Source organism: Canis lupus, chromosome 21 (assembly GCF_011100685.1).
Source record: "Canis lupus familiaris isolate Mischka breed German Shepherd chromosome 21, alternate assembly UU_Cfam_GSD_1.0, whole genome shotgun sequence".
NCBI lineage: Eukaryota > Metazoa > Chordata > Mammalia > Carnivora > Canidae > Canis > Canis lupus.
Window position 1 is genome coordinate 7,046,885 of NC_049242.1, and position 24,298 is coordinate 7,071,182.

At 40.5% G+C, this 24,298-nt stretch overlaps 1 protein-coding gene across 1 annotated transcript; it reads right to left on the reverse strand.

The window, feature by feature from the left end:
- Nucleotides 1-472: 472 nt before the first annotated feature.
- Nucleotides 473-23,746, reverse strand: MED17 (mediator complex subunit 17). The gene is made up of 12 exons (XM_038568309.1): nt 23,325-23,746; nt 20,865-21,031; nt 18,780-18,999; nt 14,936-15,072; nt 14,763-14,847; nt 14,248-14,400; nt 12,998-13,128; nt 12,151-12,335; nt 8,830-8,967; nt 4,100-4,217; nt 2,278-2,437; nt 473-1,034 (listed from the first exon to the last, which is right to left on the reverse strand). The coding sequence occupies exons 1-12, from the start codon at nt 23,572-23,574 to the stop codon at nt 823-825; spliced, it is 1,956 nt and encodes a 651-aa protein (XP_038424237.1). The 5' UTR covers nt 23,575-23,746; the 3' UTR covers nt 473-822.
- Between the last annotated feature and the right edge of the window lie 552 nt (nt 23,747-24,298).

Consider the following 24,298-nt stretch of genomic DNA (forward strand, 5'->3'; position numbering starts at 1 on the left):
AGAAGAATCCAGGGTTCCTGGCTGGAGGCTCAAAGAATTGCAGGGGCAGGTGGGGCAAAGTGTGAGCACATCCAGTCATCATGGGCGGAGATCATTCAAGTGAGGGAATACACTGAAAAGGGACCCAAGGGAACCCTAAAGATTCGTTTTGCCCTCTATACCTTCTGCTGGCACCTTCTAGGAAGCTCTCAAGTACCTGCTGAGAGCACACGTTAAGCAACTGGAGGAAGAGGTACCTGATTTGCTAAGACCAGTGCAGGCTCTCTGGTAGAGAGGGGAGGATGGGCCCGCCTGCAGGCATGTGGTCTGTTACCTTTTGCGGAACTGGTTGGCTGCTTACAGTGAGTGCAGGCCTGCAGGAATGCTGAGTCACAAGAGTACTTAAATATTCTTATGCAATCTTTTTAACAAATAGTGAAATGAGACAAGTTGATTAAAGACCATTCATTTAGGTTGCTAAGAGTTCAGAGAGTATCTGGAATTTTTAACCATATGCTTTATTTGATGTCAACATCAAAGGAATATTTAAAAAGTTGAATTCAAACCCATAAATTAGTAACATTTCAAGTTAATTGCATAAAAAAGTTGCTTTGTGTCTTCCCACACCATATATATCTGTACATAAGCCTCTGCATTTCAAAGCACTTGTCACTTATAAAGTGAAAGCTTTCAAAATGCCAGGTAAACATTTGCTCATTATTTTTTTTTAAAACAATACTCCTTTGGAAAATTTCTCCTTGTGCTTAAAGTTCATCTTTGCATGTCCATTTCTGGAAAATTCTCTGGAAAAAAATAATCTAGAAACTGTTCTGGAAACAAAAATCATAGCAGGCAAGGGCTAAGTGCAGACATAAGCAGCTCCATTTTATAAACAAAGTTTCGACCTTCCATTTTATTCCACTGAACTTCTTTGAATGGTCCACGAAGATGATTCCATTTGCTATCTTGTAAAACATCACTTTTGGGAAGATCTTTACACTGGTTACGGGGAAACTGAACCATGATCTTGCTGCCACTTTCAGGGCCGTTACGAACTGTGGAACAACACAAAAATAATACAGTCAATTTCCAAACTAGAAAACAAAGGTCCCACAATTTTCTACCAACTTGAAATCTCATTTGAAAGTGCTTGTCACCCAGCCCCCCCCAAAACCCCAAAAGCCTTTTTATAATAGACTAGGTTGGTATAAATATTCATGAATTACTGTTTGTACCATAAAAATACAGCAAGATGAATTCTGGCTTAGGAAAGTCAAATGTCCTATGTGTTTTCAGAAAACCAATTGATTTCTTTCTAAAACATCTGATACACACTCAATATATAAGGAAACCCAAATATTCAGAATCAGTACTAGGAGAGATGAAGGCAAGATTATTCTGAATTAAGAACCTCAGGTTTTGGGCAGCCCAGGTGGCTCAGCAGTTTAGCGCCACCTCCAGCTCAGGGCGTGATCCTGGAGACCCGGGATTGAGTTCCACATTGGGCTCCCCATAGGGAGCCTACTTCTCCCTCTGCCTGTGTCTCTGCCTCTCTCTTTCTGTGTCTCTCATGAATGAATGAATAAATAAATAAATAAATAAATAAATAAATAAATAAATAAATAAATAAAATCTAAAAAATAATAAAAAAAAGAACTTCAGGTTTTAACGAGGCTTCATTACTCAGCAAAGAAGAAATGGGTATTTTGAAACTCTTATGGATAAGGACCTAGCAATGATCAAGCCTGCAGATTCACAAGCTGTGATTCTGTGGGGAAAACTTTCAAATTACTCTTTCAAGTATTTACAGAGCAGGTATTAGAAAAGACCACACTAAACCTGCAAATACTCCACACATAATTTTCTACTAGATAATGTGTCTGTTTACTCAAGTGCCCTAGTCATTGTGGGTGCTTAAAAATCACCTCTCCTCTCTATTCCATCCCTTTACATCAGATGGATCTTTAGGATCAGATGTGACTCTTGCCTATTTGCAGCTGTACATTTTTCCCAAAGCATTTATCCATCAAAGATTTTGAACTGCAGGAGTAACAATGCTGATGGCAGTTTTCAGAGCTCTTGGGAGAATGTGTCACCAAGCAAAACATTTTTTATCATCACTAGAAAGAGAAGTAATTATCTGTTGCTCTGAATAAGGACCGTGATCAAATAAATGCTCAAACTCCTATATGAACTCGCTGCAGAGAGAAATTACTCTGAAGTACGTCTAACTAGTACAGGTGAAGACTAAGGCCAGACTCCCAAAGGTGTCCTCCCATTCAAAGCAGCAGCTGGTACCTGAAATAGCATAGTCGCCACTCGGGGAAGCCACCGTGATGGCAGACGCATTGCCGATGCTCTCTATGGGCCCAAGTCCCACATGGTTACTGAAGCTGAGCACCTGCCAGCCCATAACCTTGGCGAGCTGCTGAACTGCATGCACCTGATGCTGTGACATCTGTGAATGAAAAAGGAAACTTTACGCACAACTACCATGGAGACTGACTTTGCAGCAACTTGATGGCAGGACTGGAAACTCTTGTTGGGGTGCTCACTGCCTGGTACAGGAATCTTCCTCCGTGACTACTGTGGGGAGGATCCCGCCTTCCACTGTGGAGGCTAGAAGAGCCTGATACTCATTCTCCAGGCCCATCGGCAGCATGACTGCAGGAACAGGATCTAGAGTTGGCTGACTGGCGACTCCTACCTGGATCACAGCATGTGGAGCAGCATCAAAAGTAGCAGGGTGTGATTATCTTGCAGTTTCCCCTTCAAATCTACTCGCCACCCTTCTCTGCCCAGGGAGGATCACCCATATAGTTACATTAGTGGGCTTTGGGTGGGGTTCAGATAATAGGAGTAAGGTCAGGCATTTATTCCCCTGGTGCCCCTCCCCTGTGAGGTTGTATCCTGTGACAGAAGGTGTGGTTTTCTCAAAGTGGTGTGTTCCACATGACTCTCCTTCAGGGTACCCACAAGCCCTCCTCTTATCTCTTTGGCTTAGGACTGCTGACCACTGAGTCCCCCAGGCCTGGTTACCCGGTTATGACTAGCATTAGGTTACCAAGCTTTCCCTGGTGTTCACCTACACCCACACTTTTGTAAATCCTTAGTGAAATGACTGAGCGTGCCCCCTAGCTCCTGTTATAATCCTGAATGATACACTGGGGCAATGTGGAGTGCAGTCCGCCACCAGTGCTGAAGGCAGTAGGGTCAGGACGGCAATGGTGGCGTTGCCCTGGCTGTGGTTCTCACCAGGAGGCTTCCTTTGATCCCTGCCCATTTGCGAGCCTTCCCATTGATTCTACCCTTCCAATATATTTCCAATATATTTTCATGCTTAGGGTGACCAAAGTCATTTTAGGTGTAACCAACCAAGAGCTGCCAAACCTCACAAATGCATTTTATTTACGTGACGCCAAAGAAGCTAATCAGTATAAAAGATTACTGCTTTCAGGATGGAGGGCATCAGTATTTTTTTTTTAATTTTATGTGAAATATAAAGGTGTATGTTGTGAAAGGTATATTATTAGCATTTCTGAACTTACCCCCTTTCTCCCACAACTCAGTTTTTCATTAGATTATCACAACTCCATGAAGAATGTAGGAAAAATACTCTTCTTCATTTTTTAGATCAGGAAAGAAAGGTCCAAAAGTTTGTCTACTGTCGCAAAGCAAATTTGTGGTGGAGCTGGGACTAGAACCCAGCACCTTCCATGCTGCCCCTGAACACTGAAGAACTCTTTCGTAGGGCTTAAGTAAAATAGTCCACTTATCATGGAGAATGGTCATTATATTTTTGTATCTGATCTCCACTTCTCTGGTTTTCTGGGGTTAATACTTCTTCACTTTTATGTGGTCCCAAAGGGGTTGTAAAGTTTGGCTAACATGAGAGGAAGTTTGTAATCTCAGAGCTGGTCCTTCATCTTAAACTAACTGGAAATAAATCTAGGATAGTTTATCAACATTTTTCAATTAACCCAGAGGCTGTAACATGTAGATATTAGATAAATGGCAGAAAAAAACTGGCTTTCTTTTTATAAATTTAATATACTTGAACTCTGTTCTTTAAACGGTGATGAACAGCAGGGACTTAGGACTTGCCATCCATAACTCTTACCTGGGACAGAAGGAAATCCTGGAGCTCCTGCTCCTGATGAGACAATGCAATCACTCTTCCATCTCTGTGTACCACTCGGATCTGCTCAATTCCGACATTTAACTGCAGCTGAATGGACCTTTATAGACACACATACTAAAAATCAGAAATGTTCAAAATTACCTTATACTGAGCCACAAACATTAAACCTTAACATCAAAGACACAGAAAATACTAATTTTGAGAACCTGTGCAAACACCTAAGGGGGAAAGGAGTCTTCTTAGGGTCAACGTACCCCTCAGAATCCCACAGCCTCCCCTGGGCCACTGAGCTCTGGTCTGCTTAGAAAGATGCAGGAGAAGAAGCACAGCCTGCCAGCCAACCATCATCCACTGCTCCTCTTCTCTGGCAGTCCTTCCACCTTTGTTGCAGTGAGAGGAGATCTATGCTGGGCACATATGGGGCCCACACTGACTTAGAAACCTCATTCCCTGTAGGAGCCACATGTTCTCATAACAACTCCATAGGCACAGTTTCCTGGGGCTCCACAAAAAATACTGCCCAGTTTCAGAAGTCACCTCATCTGGGGAAATCGAAAAGCATCTCTGTCAGGCATTTCTAATCTCTTCCAGTCCAAATCTATTTTACCAGTTTGGGATCATTTTTGTGAAAAGTAATGTTGCCTAGTAACCCAGATGGCATCCTTTCTTCTCAGGTTACTAGGGGACAACAGCTAGAGAATTAACCAAGGAGCAAATTCTCATATAGAAAGGGAAAAAGCAAAAAAAAGAAAAAAAGAAAAAAAGAAAAAAAAAGGGAAAAGCTTAAAGGGAAAAGCTTTTTGTTAATTCTATGTCTATGGCCTCTCTTGAAATAATCAGCAAACAAGTCAGAAGAGGTAGTACTACATTAAATTGGCTTACATCAAACAAAGAAACCCATAAAATAACATGACAATGACATTCTTCCAAACCAATCACAAATTTTTAGCATTAGTATATGACATGTACAAGAAATGTGAAATTCCTCAAATCTAACCACCTAGATGAACAATGCTTATCTTTCCACATTTGAGAGTACCTGTTTTTTAGACTTTACAGTGAACATTTAGGGATAAAACATTTTGGCAATTATCCCTATAAAATTATAATTTTGACACAGTAAAAGTTTACACATTTCTTTCAAAGAAAACCACAGAATTCAGAAGCTTCAAAAGACAAAACTCATAAACTTAACCAAATTTAAAAAATTCTGATTACTATTGGTAGGAGCATAGTTGTGGCAGCCACTCTGAAAAGCAATTTGGTAACATTAATAAAAATTTTAAAGGTTCTTATCTTTTGACCCAGCAATTACACTTGTAGGACTTCACCCTACAGATATATCTAAACATGCAAAAGTTGTGCTGGCATCCAACTAAAATTTTCAGAAGCAAAAGGCTGATTAGAAGTCATGGTCGGGGATCCCTGGGTGGCTCAGTGGTTTAGTGCCTGCCTTTGGCCCAGGGCATGATCCTGGAGACCCGGGATCGAGTCCCATGTCAGGCTCCCCGCAGGTAGCCTGCTTCTCCCTCTGCCTGTGTCTCTGGCTCTCTCTCGCGCGCTCTCTCTCTCTCCCTGTGTGTGTCTCATGAGTAAATAAATAAAATATTAAAAAAAACCTCATGGTACATATAATGAAACACAATAAAGCTTAAAGAATGAAGTAAATCTGATATAGTGATAAGGAGTATTTAGTAGTATTCACCAATACTACTAAAACACCCACACACACAAATTGGAAATGACTGTTGATAGGTATAGGGTTTTTTTTTGGGACAATGGAAATGTTCTGGAATTAGATAGTGATGACGGTTATATAACATAAGGAATATACTCAAAACCATTGAACTGTAAAATGTTTTTTATTTTTTTTAAGTAGGCTCCACACCTAACATGGAGCTTGAATTCATGCCCCTGAGATTTAGAGATTAAGAGTCATATGCTCCAGCATCCCTGGTGGCGCAGTGGTTTAGCGCCGCCTGCAGCCCAGGGTGTGATCCTGGAGACCGAGGATGGAGTCCCACATCGGGCTCCTTGCATGGAGCCTGCTTCTCCCTCTGCCTGTGTCTCTGCCTCTCTCTCTCTCTCTCTCTCTCTGTGTTTCTCATGAATAAATCTTAAAAAAAAAAAAAAAAAAAAAAAAAAAAAAAGTCATATGCTCTACTGACTATATCAGCCAGGCACCCCTCAACTATATACTTTAAAATATTGAATTTTTGGTTATGTGAATTATGTCTCAATATTTTATTTTATTTATTTTTAAAAAAATTTTATTTTTTACATCTTTTAAATTTAAATTCAATTTGCCAACACATAGTATAACACCCAGTGCTCATCCCATCAAGTTATGTCTCAATGTTTTAAAGCACACAATATTGTAGTTTTAAAAGCAGGTTATATATGCTTGTAAATGTAGACTTTCCTGGAAGAAGGCATAGAAAAATATTTTAAGTGCTTGCTTCTGGGGGTGCCTGGGTGGCTCAAGTCCATTAAGTGCCTGACTTTGGCTCAGGTCATGATCTCGGAGCCCTGCATCAGGCTCCTCACTCAGTGGGTTAGTCTTCTCCCTCTCCTCTGCCCCTTCTGTGCCCCACCCCCACCCCATGGCTCATGTTCTCTCAAATTAAAAAAAGAAAAAAAGAAATGTGATTACTCCTGAGAAGTTCCAAGAGAATTACTTTCAACTTTAAGGAGAGTAAGTTGACCTCAGGTATAAAAGATGAAGAAAGGGGTGTTCTAGGATTTTCTTTCCCTCCTGATGCTGTCAAGACCACATTATCACTAACTCTTCTTCACAGAAGTTTAGAACCACTGGGTCCTATAGCCATAATCTCACATTTGTTTGGTCTTAGTCCTAAATGTAAATAACTCAAAATTGATGATTCTTTCCTTTTCCACTCTCACTCTCTTTGTGCTCACTCTCTTAACATTTTATTATGGAAATTTTAAAACACAAAGTATATAGTACTATAGGACTCTATATAAACAGTAGTATACACGAAAGTTAATATAATGAAAGCCAATGGCCCCATCACCCAGCTGTAACGGTTAAAATGCATGCCAAACTTGTTTTATTTTACTCAACAGCTACTCTCCCACCATGCCCCAAATCACCCCAATTATTTCTTTAGGTATAGGGGAAGAAAACCATAATCCACCTTTACCCACCATCTTTTCCAGACTTATTTCCATTGTGTATTCTTTTCTATGTCCCATCTTTTAAATCATGCTCATGGACTATTTTTCATTTTTAAAAAATAGTGAATTAAAGCCTTGATATTAGAATAATTTGGGATGCCTGAGTGGCCCAGTGGTTGAGCGTCTGCCTTTGGCCCAGGGCATGATCCTGGAGTCCCAGGATCGAGTCCCACGTCAGACTCCCCGCAGGGAGCCTGCTTCTCCCTCTGCCTATGTTTCTGCCTCTCTCTGTGTCTCTCATGAATAAAAAAATAAAATCTTAAAAAAAAAAAAAAAAAAAAAAAAAGGAGCAATTTAAGGGTATTATACCCCCCTACACTTAAGGGTAGTGATTTTGTTTCTGGTGTGTTTTGCTCACTAGAGACCACTGCAGCTAGTCAGTCTGCCTAAAATAAACACTGAAGTTTGAAAAATAACAGGTACTCATGGACCTTGATAAATGTTTGCTAGTGGTTCTCTCAGACTGACCTGGGGAAGGACACTAAAACTGTATCATGCCAATTGTCAAATTTCCAAGAGGCTCAGATGGAGGCAAAAAAATGCCATTCATGGCTACTTCCTAATTTTACTAACTTTGTTTACCATGCCCCGCCCCCCATTTTATTAAGATGTAACTGATATATATCATTGATTAGCTTAAGGTACATGAGTATCATAATGATTTATATATATTGTGATTTATTATATATATTGTGAAATGACCATCACAGTATGTTCAGTTGACCCCTATCACCTCACACGCTTCCCCATTTTTCTTTTCTTCTTGTGATAAGAACTTCTAAGACCTACTCTTTTGGTACTTTCAAATATACAACATAGTATTCTCAACTAGTCACTGCGTTGTACACTGCATCCCAGAACTTGTATGTTATAACTAGAAGTTTGTACCTTTTGAACACCTTTACCCATTCTGTCTCTGACCCTCACCCCACCTCCACCACCTCTGGCAACCAACAATTTGTTCTCTGTATATCAGCTTGTGATTTGTGAATGTAAATCAAACAGAATGCTTCTCTGTGAATGGTGGGGTCAAAAGTCATTTCACCCCCCTCTCAATCCTACTTTAAGGGCATAATCATGAACTAGGTTAGACATAGGTATAGCCTCACACCATGAAAAATCTACAAAACTGAGGCTGTTTTAGGCCAATATATGGAATATAGGCTGTAATCTAAACAGCCCTATTCACTTCACAAATACCCCAGACTCACCACCACAGCCTCTAGGCAACATCTAAAGCAGATCACTCTGAGGTGTGGCAGCTTCCTCTTCAATGACCAGGTAAAAAAAAATTTTTTTTTTTTTTACCACAACTCAAACGAGTGACATTTACCTAACAGAGATTATTCTAGACATTCTGATCTCTTATTCTTATACTCTACAGTTAATACAATTTACCGAAATGTTATGCCACCATAGCAAATAAAATCCAAAAATCTCAATGAAATCACTCAGCAATCAACATATAAAAAGCAACTAAACATTTTAAATAACTTATTTTTGATACTTACTTGCATATCTGTTCATAACCTTGTGATGTGATTAAAACCTTCACACTAGACTCATAAACATCATTAATATTCGACCAGTGTGCCTGTATCTGAGGGTCCTCAATGCGACTTGCTAAGCTGTCAATGGTCGCAGCAGTCCTTTTTTTAAAGAAGAGAGGTTGACATTTTTAAAAAGTCACCATATAAAATAGTTTATAAACCACTTATCAGTGTTATAGTTATGTGAAAATGAGAGGACTACTTTTCAAAAGTACTACATTTGAAAAGCAAAGAGTTTTTCCTTAAAAAAAAAAAAAAAAAAAAAGAAAAGTCAGAGGAGGTCAGAGGCGATGAAAGCCTCCTTGGGGCGCCCACCACGAGGATGCTCAGGGCCACACTACAGTATGTGCTCACCTTCCTATGAACTCCAGTTTGTTTTCTTTCAGGAAAGCTTATCAGAAGGGCACGCTTAGGGGACAAACCTCAGCTCTGAAAAGAATGCAAGTCACTCCCAGATGGCAGTGCTTGGTCCCTAGTAACATGTGACATGCTCACAGCTGAGGCCCATTAGAGTCGCAGAATGAGAAACCCTTTTCCTGAGAAGCCAGAGTTTCTGCACAACAAAAACCTTGTACTCCAAGAAAGATAAATATGCTATGTACACATGACAGGTTATGATTCCAGTCCTTTTTATGCACCAAAGACTGGAATAAGTGCTTTGATGAGTCCTATCTTTTCATCTCATTAATGACCCTGTCGAGTACATACCACCTTCATCCCTATTTTTCAGTCTAGCAATGCTTAGTAATTTCCTTAAGGTCATACAGCTGGGAGCTGGGCACAAAACTGGCAGTCTAACTCCACAGCCAAAAACCTTGGAGTGTAACCCTAGAGCCAGTAATCCTTCTTTCCTTATCTTATCCACACTAATTAACAGCCACTGCCCAGCACCAAAGCACAAATCATGAAAGTCAACCAACTATGGAGGTTCTTGGTTTCCAGTTACATGATTCTAGCACTTGACTGGAAAGAGAAGGAAAAGCAGGAAGAAATGCAAACAGCCACTGAGGACAAGGGGCACTTACATAAACGGGCTTGGGATATGTTCTTTTATGCTTCTGCTCTAATACTGGTTTCTTTCGATCCCTTAACTTTCTCTTCCTTTTCTGTGATTTGTTTCCTTGAGTGTTTCAAAAATCCCTACAGTGGGGATGCCTGGGTGGCTCAGTGGTTGAGCGTCTGCCTTTGCCTCAGGTCATGATCCTGGGGTCCTGGGATCGAGTCTTACATCAGGCTCCTGCAGGAGCATGATGCATGAAAAAAAAAAAATCTAGAAAAAAAAATATCCCTACAGCACATAGATATGTATAGGAGACTGCTCATCTTAGTATTATGTTTCAACGAACTGGAAATATAAAGTATCTGGCAATTAAGAATTGGTAAAGAAATCAGAGAATATTCACATAATGGGTTATTACATAGCTAGTAAAGTATCTCTGAAAAACATTTAACAAAAGATGAAAAAGATTTACAAGATTAAGTGATAGCAGGCTATAAAATTTTATGATTGCATATTTTTTTTTTTAAAGATACACACTCTGACGCATATATATCAAAACACAGAAGCATGTTAATAGTAGGTCTTATTGTGCATGGTATTTATACGAATGAAGCTGATACACTGGAACATTATCTTTATAATGGGGTGAAATGGGAACATTTTAAAAGGTCTGCTTCCAAGACTGTAACTGTAACTCTGAAATGTGTAATGGTTCTAAAAACAGCTACTTTCATGCCCCTTTTGGTTATAATTAAAATGCACAAATGAAAGTAACAACAGTAACCTATCATATTTTATTGTTTATTGTTTATTTTTTTTAAAAGATTTTATTTATTTATTCATGAGATACAGAAAGAGAGAGAGAGAGGCAGAAGACACAGGCGAGGGAGAAGCAGGTTCCATAAGGGAGCTCGACGTGGGACTTGATCCTGGGTCTCCAGAATCACACCTGGGCTGAAGGCACTAAACCGCTGAGCCACCCAGGCCTGCCCTATTTTATTGTTTATAAGGAACTTCTGCATACTTTATTTAACTTGATCCTAAGACCAGCCTCCTGTATTCTTAATTGAAAGAGAAAAAGGTGGAGGGCCACAGACATGAAAACGAAGTTAGTTAGCAAGTGACTAAGCCCTGGCTTAGACACATTCTTTACCCCAAAGGCACCATGCTGTCTTCTCTAACATGCCTTCCTAATTCATTTTACTAAAAGCTTCAGATTTAAGTTTTCACTTGAAGACTACAAACTAATGTGCTATTAAAATCATGACTTGTATTAGCAGGGAAAAACTAAAAATCAAAAAAAAAACAAAAACAAAACAAAACTATCACCGATAGGAGAGTGAGCCCAAAAAACTATCACCGATAGGAGAGTGAGCCCATACGTGAAAGTCTGTTGTTCTAGCAAAGCACAATTCTGAATGAAGTTACCAACAGCCCTCTTCACCAAGGACCAAAAATAAAATCAAGAGCACTTCTAGCTTTTGAAAAAGATACACTGAGGTCCAATCATGCACAGTTCTTTTGTAAATGTGTACAGAAGTGAGATGAGCTTCAGAGCTACACAGACCTGGGCACAGATCCTGATTTTGCTACTCGTTAGCCTGTTTGAGCAAGCTACACATGTCTGTAGACTTCAACCTCTCATCATTGAAAATGGGCTACCACCATCTCTGCCAGAGAACAAGAGCTAGATAAGTCAACACACAGGAAAGTGCCTTCCAGAGTCCTGAAATGTGGGGCAGCCAAAAATTGGGAAACTGCAAAAGAAGATTAAAATCAGTTCAGGAACAAGTATCTGGTGGATGGGTCACTGACAAAGGTGAGCAGTTCTAGGGCATATTCCTAGTCAGGTGTCTTTCAAAACTGTAGCCAGGGGATGCCTGGGTGGCTCAGCGGTTGAGTTTCTGCCTTCAGTTCAGGGTGTGATCCTGGAGTCCCGGGATCAAGTCCCACATCGGGCTCTCTGCATGGAGCCTGCTTCTCCCTCTGCCTATGTCTCTGCCTCTGTGTCTCTCATGAATAAATAAAATCTTAAAACAAAACAAAACAAAACAAGAAAAACACAACAGAACTGTAGCCAGCATTAAAAACCATCTGGAAAGGTCACATGGGCCTCTTCCCCAAACCTGACAGACCATCCCCAGCTACAAACTCTCACCTTGCAGCCACCCTCCTTCTCCCAGAAAAAAGTTACTGTGTGCCAAAAAGAGCATGTATGATTTTAACAATAAAGGAAAAGGACTGTAGTTTCAAAGAAAAACAGTGACTTTGTTCATCCTTACCTGCTCCTCAGGAAAATATGCTTTGCTTGTTTAATTATTTTTTCCAGAAGCCCTTCACTGGATTGTAGTGAATTAATTTCATTTTTATCAAAAGCTTGAGGACCTGAAAGTCTCATTCTCTTGTGACCAAAAGGTGCGCTTGCTGGATGGGGCATCATGATGGAACTCAAGGTCTGTTTATGAAACTGTAACAAGAATAGCCATTTTTTATTAATTTTTAATTGAAGTATAATTGACATATAATTTATATTACTTTAAGGCACATAACATGATTTGATGTTAGTATTTATTGTAAAATGATTCGTAACAAGTCTAGCTAATATCAGTCACCATAAAGTTACAAATTTTAAAAACATTTTTTTAAAACAACTAATACTTATATATTAAAGGCAGGGGAGGCTGGAATACACACTTCTATTAAGTTTCTCATGGGATTCTTTTGAAATTAGCCTAAACTGTGAACCAGCTCTCTGGAAACACAGAACTAGATAACCTGTAAGTAGAATGCATCCTGAAATAACACAACTATCCTATTCATAGGCTCTGGCAAGACATCTTCCCCATCACACTATCAGAATCACTCTTCCCTCTGCACCCTGCATGCTTTTTTTACATGCCTATATAGAACCTGTGGTATATTTCTACCACTACAAGCTACGCTTGGGGACAGAGACTGATAAATCTGATTATCCGTGTATTCCTCCAGCATTGAGCAAGGATCTCTCACATCACAGACAGTGAATGTCATTACCATGAGACTAATGAGGACTTCGCAGAAAGGAACTGTGCATATTCACTGCACCAAATAGCCTTACCACAATGCAAAAAGAAACATTTCTGTCTTTACCTCTCTAATTAGTAGATGCAAATTATGCTCTAAGACATAAAGATGGTCCTCTGGACTTTGCTTCTCAGTAGCAGATTTTTGGGATTTCTTATCATTTGAGGAATGGCACAAAGAAATCAGTAACTGTAAGCCTATTTATAAAAAGGAATAAAACAGATGCAGATAACCTAAGACATGGAAAAACACAATTGTCTTCATAAAGTATAATCACAGTCCATTCTCAAAAGACCTATTCTAAACCTGAAGATCAGGCTTCATGATTAACATTTCCAGGCCAAAATGACTATTTGTGAGTAAACTACTATGTATTTTAACACTTCAAATTCTATTGACCTACAATGTGGCTGTTCACCTTCAGCTGTAGTGAAAGACAGGTGAACAGAAGCTGTATATTTAGTTTCTTCTTGCCTTGAAATTAAAAAAACAAAACAAAACAAAAAACAAAACAAAACCCAACACTGTTTTTGAGAAAAACAAACACAGAGTTGGTATCTGGTCTTACTGACGTTCAGAAGACAGATACTCTTCCTTGCTGCCATGAAAACCAGGATGCAATTTTTCACTTCTAAAAACCCATTCCTTTGACAAGACCCAAGAAGATACGTCTCAGAACTTATATAAAAAACAAATGCACAGCTAACTACTGCTGTTTTTTTTTTTTTAGATTTATTTATTCATGAGACAGGGGGAGAGAGAGAGAGAGAGAGAGACAGGCAGAGGGAGAAGTGGGCTCCATGCAGGGAGCCCAACGTGGGACTCGATCCCGGGTCTCCAGAATCACACCCTGGGCTGAAGGCGGCACTAAATCGCTGAGCCACTGGGGTTGCCCCTAACTACTGCTCGAGTAATATAATTAAAATCCCAATGCCTCCAAAGTTAGGAATTTTATGGGTACTGAATAATCACTGTCTGACTGACATCTCATTTAGACAGTAAGACAGGATCCATGAAAATCTTCTACAAACGTTGTTAGCATAGACACCTGAAACTATTGTTGCTGAATAAGAGCACTGCTAGTACAAATGTTTAATATATACTATTCAAAATCCAAGAGTCACACTATTTAGGACACAGAATAGAATTAGCAATGTGGTTTGTTCTGCATGCTTTATGAGCTGCCATTGTGGATAGAATGCCACCTCTTTGCTCTTACTGTTCCCCCTACACAGCCAAATACATAGTTACCCCCTTTTCTGTTCCCCAAACCACAAAGTCCTACTTATAAACCCAAAAGGGCTGGTTGCTCTTACTTGGGAAGGGTTGAGAGATAATCTGGTTTTTCACCACAATGTGAGGGATCTGTGACTTAATTTGAACAGCTTCTCGGGAGAGCTGGGCAAAAATTTCTTTACACAAGAGAACATTTTGTGCTGCTTCTAATTTTGTCTGCCAATGTGGGGAACCTGAAAGAAAGGGAATATTTGGATGTATCAATTGTCTAAATATATTATGCAAGAATTGGCTTAAATCGCAATCTGAATTCGTATAATGAAAAGTTCAGAAAATACTACATTAGAGCATATCCTTTCTAAAATACAAAAATTTTCCTTTTTTTTACACAGAGGAAATTGGTGAAGATGTTCAATCTTAAAAAAAAAAAAAACTGCACGGGTGTCCATTAATGTTAACAGATTATAAATAATAAATTTCCAAATGTTCTTACTCCAAAGTACCTATTTTCCTCTCTACATTTATTATCAGTTTTACTTGGGAGTGTAAACTCAGACAGAACCAGAAGCTATAGGATAGAGCATAACCACACCACCTGGTTTGGATTTGGGAAAAGGTCGTTTGAAGAGGTTGACTGTGCCCAGATCACCTATGTCCGGAGCCTGTTTTTGTATTGAAACCTATGAGACAATAAAAACATGAAAAAGTGTTAGCAAATTAGCTTCTGGGCTAATAAGAAATTAAGTATTTTAAATACTTGACAAATACCTTGATATAGGCAGACCCTTCTAAATCACTAGGAATTTGAACATCAAGAGGACAGTAATCTTCAGGTATCTTCTTATCCAGATCAATATCTGTATTCTTTATTACTTCAAATGTACCATGATGGGGAAAGAGAGATCCTAATCGGGTATTAAACACAGGAACCAGTCAACACATTATTTTAACATACATTAAGTGTATAATAATATTTCACTGAATATTGTATCACTGAATCATAAATTAAACCCCACCAAAAATGTGTTTTGGGGGAAAGGGGTGGGGGGAGTAAGCAAAGGGAAGAAAGGAGGCGGAAATAAAGTTTTGTTAACCTCAAAAAAAAAAAAAAAGAAAGAAAGACTTCTTGGTTTAATGGTATCATACTATGAACTTCATGGGCCATCAAACTGTTTTATTCTAATGGGATTTGGCTGATAAAACTGATAAAATGGATGTACTTCTAGAAAGTACTTCCTCAGATTTATGCCTTAGCGATTAAACACTTCTGGAGCTAAGCCTCTGTAATAAGGTTGCAAATTAAGTGTTCTGAATCCAGCCAGAAGAACAAAATATCGCCTTTTTTTCAACTAGTTCCTAGATTGTTATGTGATACTTTTCTGTGTAGTTCAGAAGCCTGAGTAAGTTATTCTGGGCTGCTGAATGATGTGAAGAGCAGGTGGTTATATGTACCTGCTGTTTTGTAACATAGGAAGACGTTCAAGATCTTGCAATTAAAACAGAATGTAGGGACGCCTAGGTGGCTCAGCGGTTGAGTGCCTGCCTTCAGCCCAGGGCATGATCTCAGGGTCCTGGGGTCAAGTCCCCCATTGGGCTCCCTTTGGGGAGCCTGCTTCTCTCTCTGCCTGTGTCTCTGCCTCTCTCTGTGCGTCTCTCATGAATAAATACAATCTTTATTTTTTTTTAATTTTTAAAATATTTATTTATTGAGACACACAGAGAGAGAGAGAGAGAGAGGAAGGAAGAGACACAGGCAGAGGGAGAAGCAGGCTCCATGCAGGGAACCTGACGCGGGATTCGATCCTGGATCTCCAGGATCACACCCCGGGCCGCAGGCGGTGCCAAACTGCTGCGCCACCGGGGCTGCCCAATATAATCTTAAAAAAACAAACAAACAAACAAACAAAAAACAGAATGTAATCAAGTCCTTTTATAATCATAAGTAATAGTCCCATAAAGAGAAAGTGGGTAAAGTACCTGCATATAACTATTTGTTGAAAAGAACTTAAAATGTCCAGAGCCAGAAAGAACTACTTCTACAGACCACCCATTAAATGTTAAAAAAAGAAAAGAAAAAAGCCTTTGCCATCTGAATTCATCTTTGTAGTGGGATATTACCTTCAAAGTTCAGAATTCCTCAATTCACATCAATGCGGAGACAGGGGCTTCAGTATTGATTTAAACCTGCCTGCTATTAACTGTGGGACAATGATGGCTTACTTTGGCAAATGAGTCCTTTTAAAGTATCACTCTACTACTGTTATCACAATGATCACAGCCAGGACTCCTTGCCTCATCCTTTGACATTCAAAACTTTTACTCTACTGAGCTGTGAAACTTGTAAACTTTTACTATGTAGCTCCTCCTGAATATACCTTAGCAGTTTACAAGATACTACTATGATAATCTCCAGAAACCTATTACAGATCAACATAGAATTTATACAAAAAGATGCGAATTCAAGATCATCAAATTTTGGCATATGCCAACACAATCCATTCCTGCAGCCTTGGTTGAATGGGAAAAAAAAAAAAGGCGGCAGTGTTTTCACGGCCTTCTCTCTTTACCTAGGATGTGAAAACAGCTTAGATGACTTAAGGGAGAAAAAAGAATAAGGGAGAATAAAAACGTTTCTTTTTTTTCCTTTTATGCTTAGTTTTTAAGGGTTACAGATAAGCCCGATTGAGACTAAATGTCAAGTATGGTTCTGGGTGTGTAAATCTATATACTCATTCTTTAAACCTTCTGCTAAATGTATCATTATTCACCATGATCAAGTGGGATTTATTCTGGGCTGCAGGGGTGGTTCAATATTTGCAAATCAATTGAAATGATACACCACATTAGAAAAAAGGTAAGAAACATATGATCCTCTTAAAAAATGCAGAAAAAGGGACACCTGGGTGGCTCAGCGGTTAAGCATCTGCCTTCAGCCCAGGGCATGATCTTGGAGTCCTGGGATCGAGTCCCACGTCGGGGTCCCTGCATGGAGCCTGCTTCTCTCTCTGCCTGTGTCTCTGCCTCTCTCTCTGTCTTTCATGAATAAATAAAATCTTTAAAAAAAAATGCAGAAAAAGCATTTGACAAAATGAGGCATTCATTCTTGATAAAAACCCTCAGAAACAGATGGAACATACCTCAGTGTCATAAAAGCCATATACAAAAGACCCACAACTACTATCACCTGCAATGGGGAAAACTCAGAGATTTTCCACTACCATCAGGAACAAGACAGGGATGTCCACTCTCCCCATTACTGCTCTTCAACAAAAGCAAAAATGAACTATTGGAACTTCATCAAGATAAAAAACTCCTGGACCATGAAGGAAACAATCAAAAAAACTAGAAGGCAACCCATGTAATATGAGAAGATACTTGCAAATGACATATCTGATAAACGGTTAGTTTCCAAAATTTATAAAGAACTTATCAAACTCAACACACAAAAAATAAATAATCCCATTAAGAAATGGGCAAAAGACATGAATAGGCATTTTTCCAAAGAAGACATCCATATGGCAAAGTGACAGGAAAAAATGTTCACCATCACTTATCATCACAGAAATGCAAATCAAAACCATGATGAGATACCACCTCACACCTCTCAGGATGGCTAAAATTAACAACAAAGGGAACAACAGATGTTAGCGAAGATGTGGAGAAAAGAACCCTCTTGCAGTATTGGTGGGAATGAAAACTGGTACAGCCACTCTGGAAAACAATATGGAGGTTCCTCAAAAAGTTAAAAATAGAGCTACCCTATAATCTAGCAATTGCACTGCTAGGTATTTACCCAAAGGGTACAAAAATACAGATTTGAAAAGGTACATGCACCATGATGTTTATAGCAGCATTATCAAGAATAGCCAAACTACGAAGAGAGCCCAAATGTCTACCAACTAATGGATAGAGAAGATATGATGCAAGCGTGCATCCGTGCGTGTGTATGAATAGAATATTATTCAGCCATCAAAAAGAATGCAATCTTGCCATTTGCAACCACTTGTGGAACTAGAGTGCATTATGTTAAGCAAAATAAGCTGGTCAGAGAAAGACAAATACCATAGAATTTCACTCATATGAGGATTTAAGAAACAAAACAGATGAATATACAGGACGATGGAAACAAAGAGAAACAAACCATAACAGATTCTGCATGGAGGATTGATGGACTGATGAGGGAAGCGGGTGGGGGATGGCCTAGATGGTGATGGGGATTAAAGAGGGCATTTGTTGTGATGAGTGCTAGGTGTTGTATGTAAGTGATGAATCACTGAATTCTACTCCTGAGACCAATATTGCACTGTATGTTAACTAACTAGAATCTAAATAAAAATTTGGGGAAAAAAAATCCGTATAAAAATAAACATTCTGCTAATTATACCTAAAGGCACCTATATAAATAGTTTAGATACAATTATGTAAATATATTTATATAAGGCTATGATAAAAGTAATTTTAGCTTATCAAGTTTTGTGCACAGAAATTAAAACTTCAAAATGTAATGTATAACTAAGAAGCAACATACTACAGAACATATAACATTTCGATCAATCCTATAGTTTTGACAAACTATAGTTTTAAAGCATAGTTTTTTAACAGTGATCTATACCTGCACTTCTGTAGCTCAGATCTCCAAGAATTTTATCCCCCACTTTTCTGAGTTTCCAATGTTGCCGTAATCGCAAAAGCTCAGAGTTGAAGTCTCTTTGCAGCTTATTTTCTTGGTTTTCAGTAACTGATTTGGTCAGTCTTTCTGCCCCTTTTAGCAGGATCTGCGCTGCTCCAGCGAGTGACTTCTTTTTAGAAATCAACTGCAGTGTCTGAGGATTCTGTCAAAAACAAGCGTGTAGTTCTGTAATTTTAAGTGATTTCAACATTCTCTTAAGATACCTACTGAAGAGAAAATTCAGAAATTAAAGAAAAGCAGATTACATTGTTTTTTGAAAAATAACAACCTTAACCTATTTCTCTGGTCCACTCAAACTTATGCCAAACCACAAACACCACACTGGACTACAGATCAGAACTTATACCAACTCTGCCCAGCTTAGATGGGATTCTCCTGTCAAGTTGTGCGAATGCCCACCCCCATCCACGTGTATACCCTTTTGTGGCACTCAGACTTCTCATGGAAGTCTGTAATCCCTGCTAGAATGTCATCCACATGATGGTAAAACCTACTATGTCTACAGACCCTAGAACAATGCCTGGCACATAATACTTGATTTCTGGAATAAATAAGTGACCCCAATGAGTAGAGTTGTAAAATTATTTTCTATTGTGACAAGCTACTAATGTGCCTTTGGAATAAAGACTAAAGCCACACAGCATTAAAACTGATGCACTTCACCAAAGGCTGATTTTTCAAAAACTAATGAAAAATCATACTATATATGTTATATATACATACATAAATATCCGTAATCACCACGAATCTGTACTGTGGTAACCAGATACACTTCCAAGAAGCCAAGTTTAATAAAACAAAGTCTTCTGACTGCGTGAGTCAAAATCACCAAGTTTCATAAAATGTCACAGTAATCTTCTGACCATATTAGTCTCCTGAAGACTCCCATGCGGGAAGAGCACAGGAAGGTAATAAAGGCTGTGAGCTAGGAATAAGGTGTTAGAGTTCTCATCTTGGCTCTTTAACCACTGGCTTTACTGCATCTGAACACATCACACATCTCTCTTGGCCTCAGCTTTCTCTCTGTAAAACAAAGGAACCAGACTGGTCTTTAGGAAGTCTTTCAGCATAACATTTCTAGATTCTGAAACTATTACCACGAGTCATTATATTCAATTCACTTCACTTACAAATGGGTAAAAACAACCATTACTTCCTCTCCTTGCCACTAACCTGGTCACTGACCTGATGCTTGTTTTAAGCATCAGGCTTAAGTGCTGATGTGGCCTAAGTGGCCTCCCTAGTTTCAGGCTCTTCATTCACCAATTCATCCATTTTCCCTTTTGTCTTCTAATATTCAAAAACTGAACATGGTCTTCATCAAACTTCAACAATTTTACCTACCTTTCAGTAGCTTCCATAATTTGGCCTAGCTTTTCTAACCAGGCCCTAAAAAGAGGTTGAAGGGGAAAACCGAGGCTCTGAGAAAATCACTTGTTGAAGGACCCAGGGCTAGTGAGGGCAGAGGCAGGATTTGAACCCAGGTCGGTCTGCCTCCAAAGCCATTTTACCATCACGTTTTTGTGTAATGCGCTACAGACCAGTGATCCAGGCCGTAAAAATCTGTTACGCTCTGGGAAACTTTAGGGGTGCCTTGGGGCTCAGTCGCTTGGGCAGCTGGCTCTTAGTTTCTGCTCAGGTTGTGATCTCAGGGTCATGAGATCGAGGCCCCATGTCAGGCTCTGCACTCAGCAGAGTCTGCTTGTCCCTCCCCCTCTGCTCCTCCCAATGCTCCTGCTCTCTCTCTCTCTCTCTCAAATAAATAAATCTCTTTAAAAAATCTAGAAAACTTTATTACATTATTAATGAAACTTAACTCTTCCAAGGGTCACAAGGCCATTAATAAAATGATAAAAGAGATGCTGTTTTAAACCGGTTTTGTCTTTTAGATCTTCATCTGGACTTAATTTTGCATGAAAGGAAAAGGAGACAATAGGCACACATCCTGAGAGGTGGTCCTGGGACTTCATAAAATGGTACCATTATTCAACTGAAGCCCACACATACCTGTTTTGGAGGAAGTGCATCCTGAGAGACAGGATCAAGAGTCATAAATTTTTTATCCCTCACAATACTGAGGACATCGTAGAGAACACACATCTCTGTCAGGGCACTTCTCAAATTGTTCCTCACTGAGTCCCAAGGCCAAAGGGAAGGTTGAAATTTCACCAATCCTAAAAAGAGAAAGAAAAAAAGAAATTCACAGGTATGAGTTACACTGACTAGAAGACAGAAATCTCATTTAGATGATGTTAAGTACTAAAAGAAGAAACAATGACTTTATTTCAAATAGTTTCCTGTTTTATCCCATTCCGTCCACATTTTCTTGAATCTCCCTTAATATTTAAGTTAGCACTCCTATAACGGCAAAACAAACACGGTTAAATCTAACATTCCATTCCAACATTATAGGGAGGTATTTCAGTATTTTTTAAGATTTATGCAACCCTTTGAAATAACCTTTTTCTTCCAGCTTTTAAAACTTGAATAATTGGAGAGAACTTTCAAAATACATTACAGTACAAAAGTAAAAATGACCTATAAGTGGCAGTATTCACATATTAAACAATGTTAACATCCCTTCCAACCTTTTATATCATTTTGTTAAATTTCACCAATACATGCTCACTACAGAGAGTTCAAAGGGAGAGAGTAAAAAAGTAAAAGTTTTCCCTTATTCCCCACCCCTAATTCTCTCCCCTCCTCAGAGGTAATCAATATTAACAGCTGAGGCATAAATGTCCAAATGTTTTTCAATGCACTTACATATATTTACTTCCATTTTCTATTACTTGTGTTTTTCTCCAATTATTATGTCCTAGAGATACTTCCACACCAGCACATATAGCTCTATTTCATTCTTTCAACACTGTTTGGTATTCTGGAGCATGGATGTACAGTAAGTTTAACCATTCCTATGTAATGGATACGTATGCTGGTTTCACTGCCAGTAGTGGTAAACAACTAAACACACATCTGTGTACGTGTACAACTTTTTCTGTAGGTTAAATTCCTAGCTGTGATTTAGTGGGTCAAAGGAGATGCACATTTAACAGTTTTGACACATCGTGAACTGCTAAGCCATCTTCCAAAAGGTTTTTCCAATTCACATTCCCAACACTGGATACTAGGTCTTTTAAGTTGCTGCTAATGTCATGCACGAGAATAGTGTTTTAATGATGTTTTAATTTGCCTCTCCCTACTAGTAAGATCTGAAGTCTTTTTCTGTGAGCTGTTTATACCTTTGGGCTATTTTTCAGTGAGTTGTCCTTTTTCCCCCCAGTTTGCAGGGAATGTCAGAGATAGCAACCATTGTGCGCCCTATATGCTACAAAAACTTTCCAGTCTCTCATTTATTTTCTTACTTTGTGGCACCTTTTTCCATTATTACTTTAAAATGTTATGTCACTCATTAATCTCTCTTTGGCTTTATAATTTCTGTGCTCCCTATCTTGCTTAAGGTCTTTTCTGCTCCCAAAGTTCTATAACTTGCTTCCAATTTTTCTTTTATTTTCTTCATTTGTGTTTCAATCCTTGTGGAGGTAATCCGAGTGTGAAGTATGGGACAGTATTTACTTTTTACTTCCAAATGGACCCCCAGCTGTCCTAACACCAGTGGCTCGAAATGCCATCTTTAAATTCCTACTTACAGGCGGTCTGTTGCACATACCCAAACACAGAATTGTATTTTTTAATCCCTGACCATAACGAGAATCCAAACCCCACTCATACTTTTTCTACTATTCTCTGCTAACCAACCTCCCTTCTGTTGTGTTTTCCCTGTAACCCATTTGCTACGTGGAATCCAGTAATCTTTTTAACAATCATCTGTCTACTTAAAATCCTTCCAAAATGTTCAGTTGTCCTTTAAAAATTTTTTTTTTAGTTTATTTATTCATGAGAGACACAGAGAGGGGGCAGAGACACAGGCAGAGGGAGAAGCAGGTTCCGGGCGAGGAGCCCGATGCGGGGCTCGATCCCAGGACCCCAGGGTCACGCCCTGAGCCGAAGGCAGACGCTCAACACGAACAACCCAGGTGCCCCTCAGACGTCGTTAATCTCGACCTACCGGCTCGACCCCGCCTACCTGTTAGCCCTTGCCTCGTATTCCACTCAATACCGAGCTCTCTCTCCTCAGTGGGTGTTGTTAGCACCCTCCAATTGCAGAAGGAAGCAAAGCAACTCGACACTAAGCGGCAGGGCAGCGCCAGGAACCGCAGGGCTCTTAACCGAGTGTGCCCCGTTACAGCCCCGGACGCCCCATCAGTGGCAGTGTCTCTAATGCCTCAGCTCCAGAAGCCGTGCAGGAGAATTAAGGGGCGGGCAGCGCCCTAACTGTCCAGCCGTACAAAGCCCCCGTACAAACACCCCAGCACGGGTGTTTCCAGAATTCGCTCACGTCCCGCACCTCCCGGGCGGGCGCCCGGACCCGCCGCCGACCGCAGCGGCCGCGCGCTCGGGCCTCACCTTCCTCGTCGTCCTGGTCCGCGCTGGAGCCGCCGGCCGCCCAGTCCTGCGCGTCGCCGTCGGCGCCCGCCGCCTCCTCCTCCTCGGAGCCCGAGCCCTGGCTGAAGTCGATCCGCTGCGCCAGGCGCGCCAGGTTCTGCGACATGGACAGCGGCTGCAGGTACGTCTCGGTGCCATCCAGGCCCACCTCCTGGACCTGCTTCTCGCAGGCCGACTCGATGCTGATGCGCACGGCGCGGACTCCAGACATGCTGGCGGCGGCGGCCCGAAGCCCGAGGCGCGGAGCAGAGGCGCCTCCGCGGACCCCGGAATCCCCGCGCCGCGGTGGGGCGGGAGACAAAGCCGAGGTTCCTCGCGACGTTCCCGGAAGGCCCCGGAGCTCCCCGCCCCGCAGGGCCGGCGCTCCCGGCTTCCGGAGGAGCGTTTCCGGCTCTCCCCGCGCAGCTGCGGAAAAGACTTCCCGGCCCGCGGGGGGCGTGGCCTGCGGCGGGGGGCGGGAGGAACGCCTCCGGGACCCACGCTCCGGGCGTGGATTGGCCGGTCCGTACTGTCCGTCTCTCTGTCAAGTGTGCTCGCAGGGCTGCGGGGTGGAAAGCCGGGAAGGCCAAAGCAAGTAGAGAAAAGGCAGCGGATGAGTCCCTCTGGGGATGCTGAGATCTGAGGATCTACACCTAAAGAAACATGCCTGAAGAGTTGTAAAATAAGGACGTAATTTGAGGAAAGCAGTAAATCGTGCTTATCACTACTTAAAATTGTAGTGCATGGCTGGTTTATTATGAGTTCCCGCTAGTGGTGAACTCCTGGACAGCGACGATCTCCGGCAAGCATAATAGACACTGGCGGGTAATATGGGCTTAGTTTGTATTTCATGCCTGAGTAACGGAGAATAGGTCATACTTTAAAAGATTAAGAAGCAGGGAAATAGTTTCAGTCTGAGTCCCTGAAAGGATGTTATTGGTCTTAATTTCACAGAG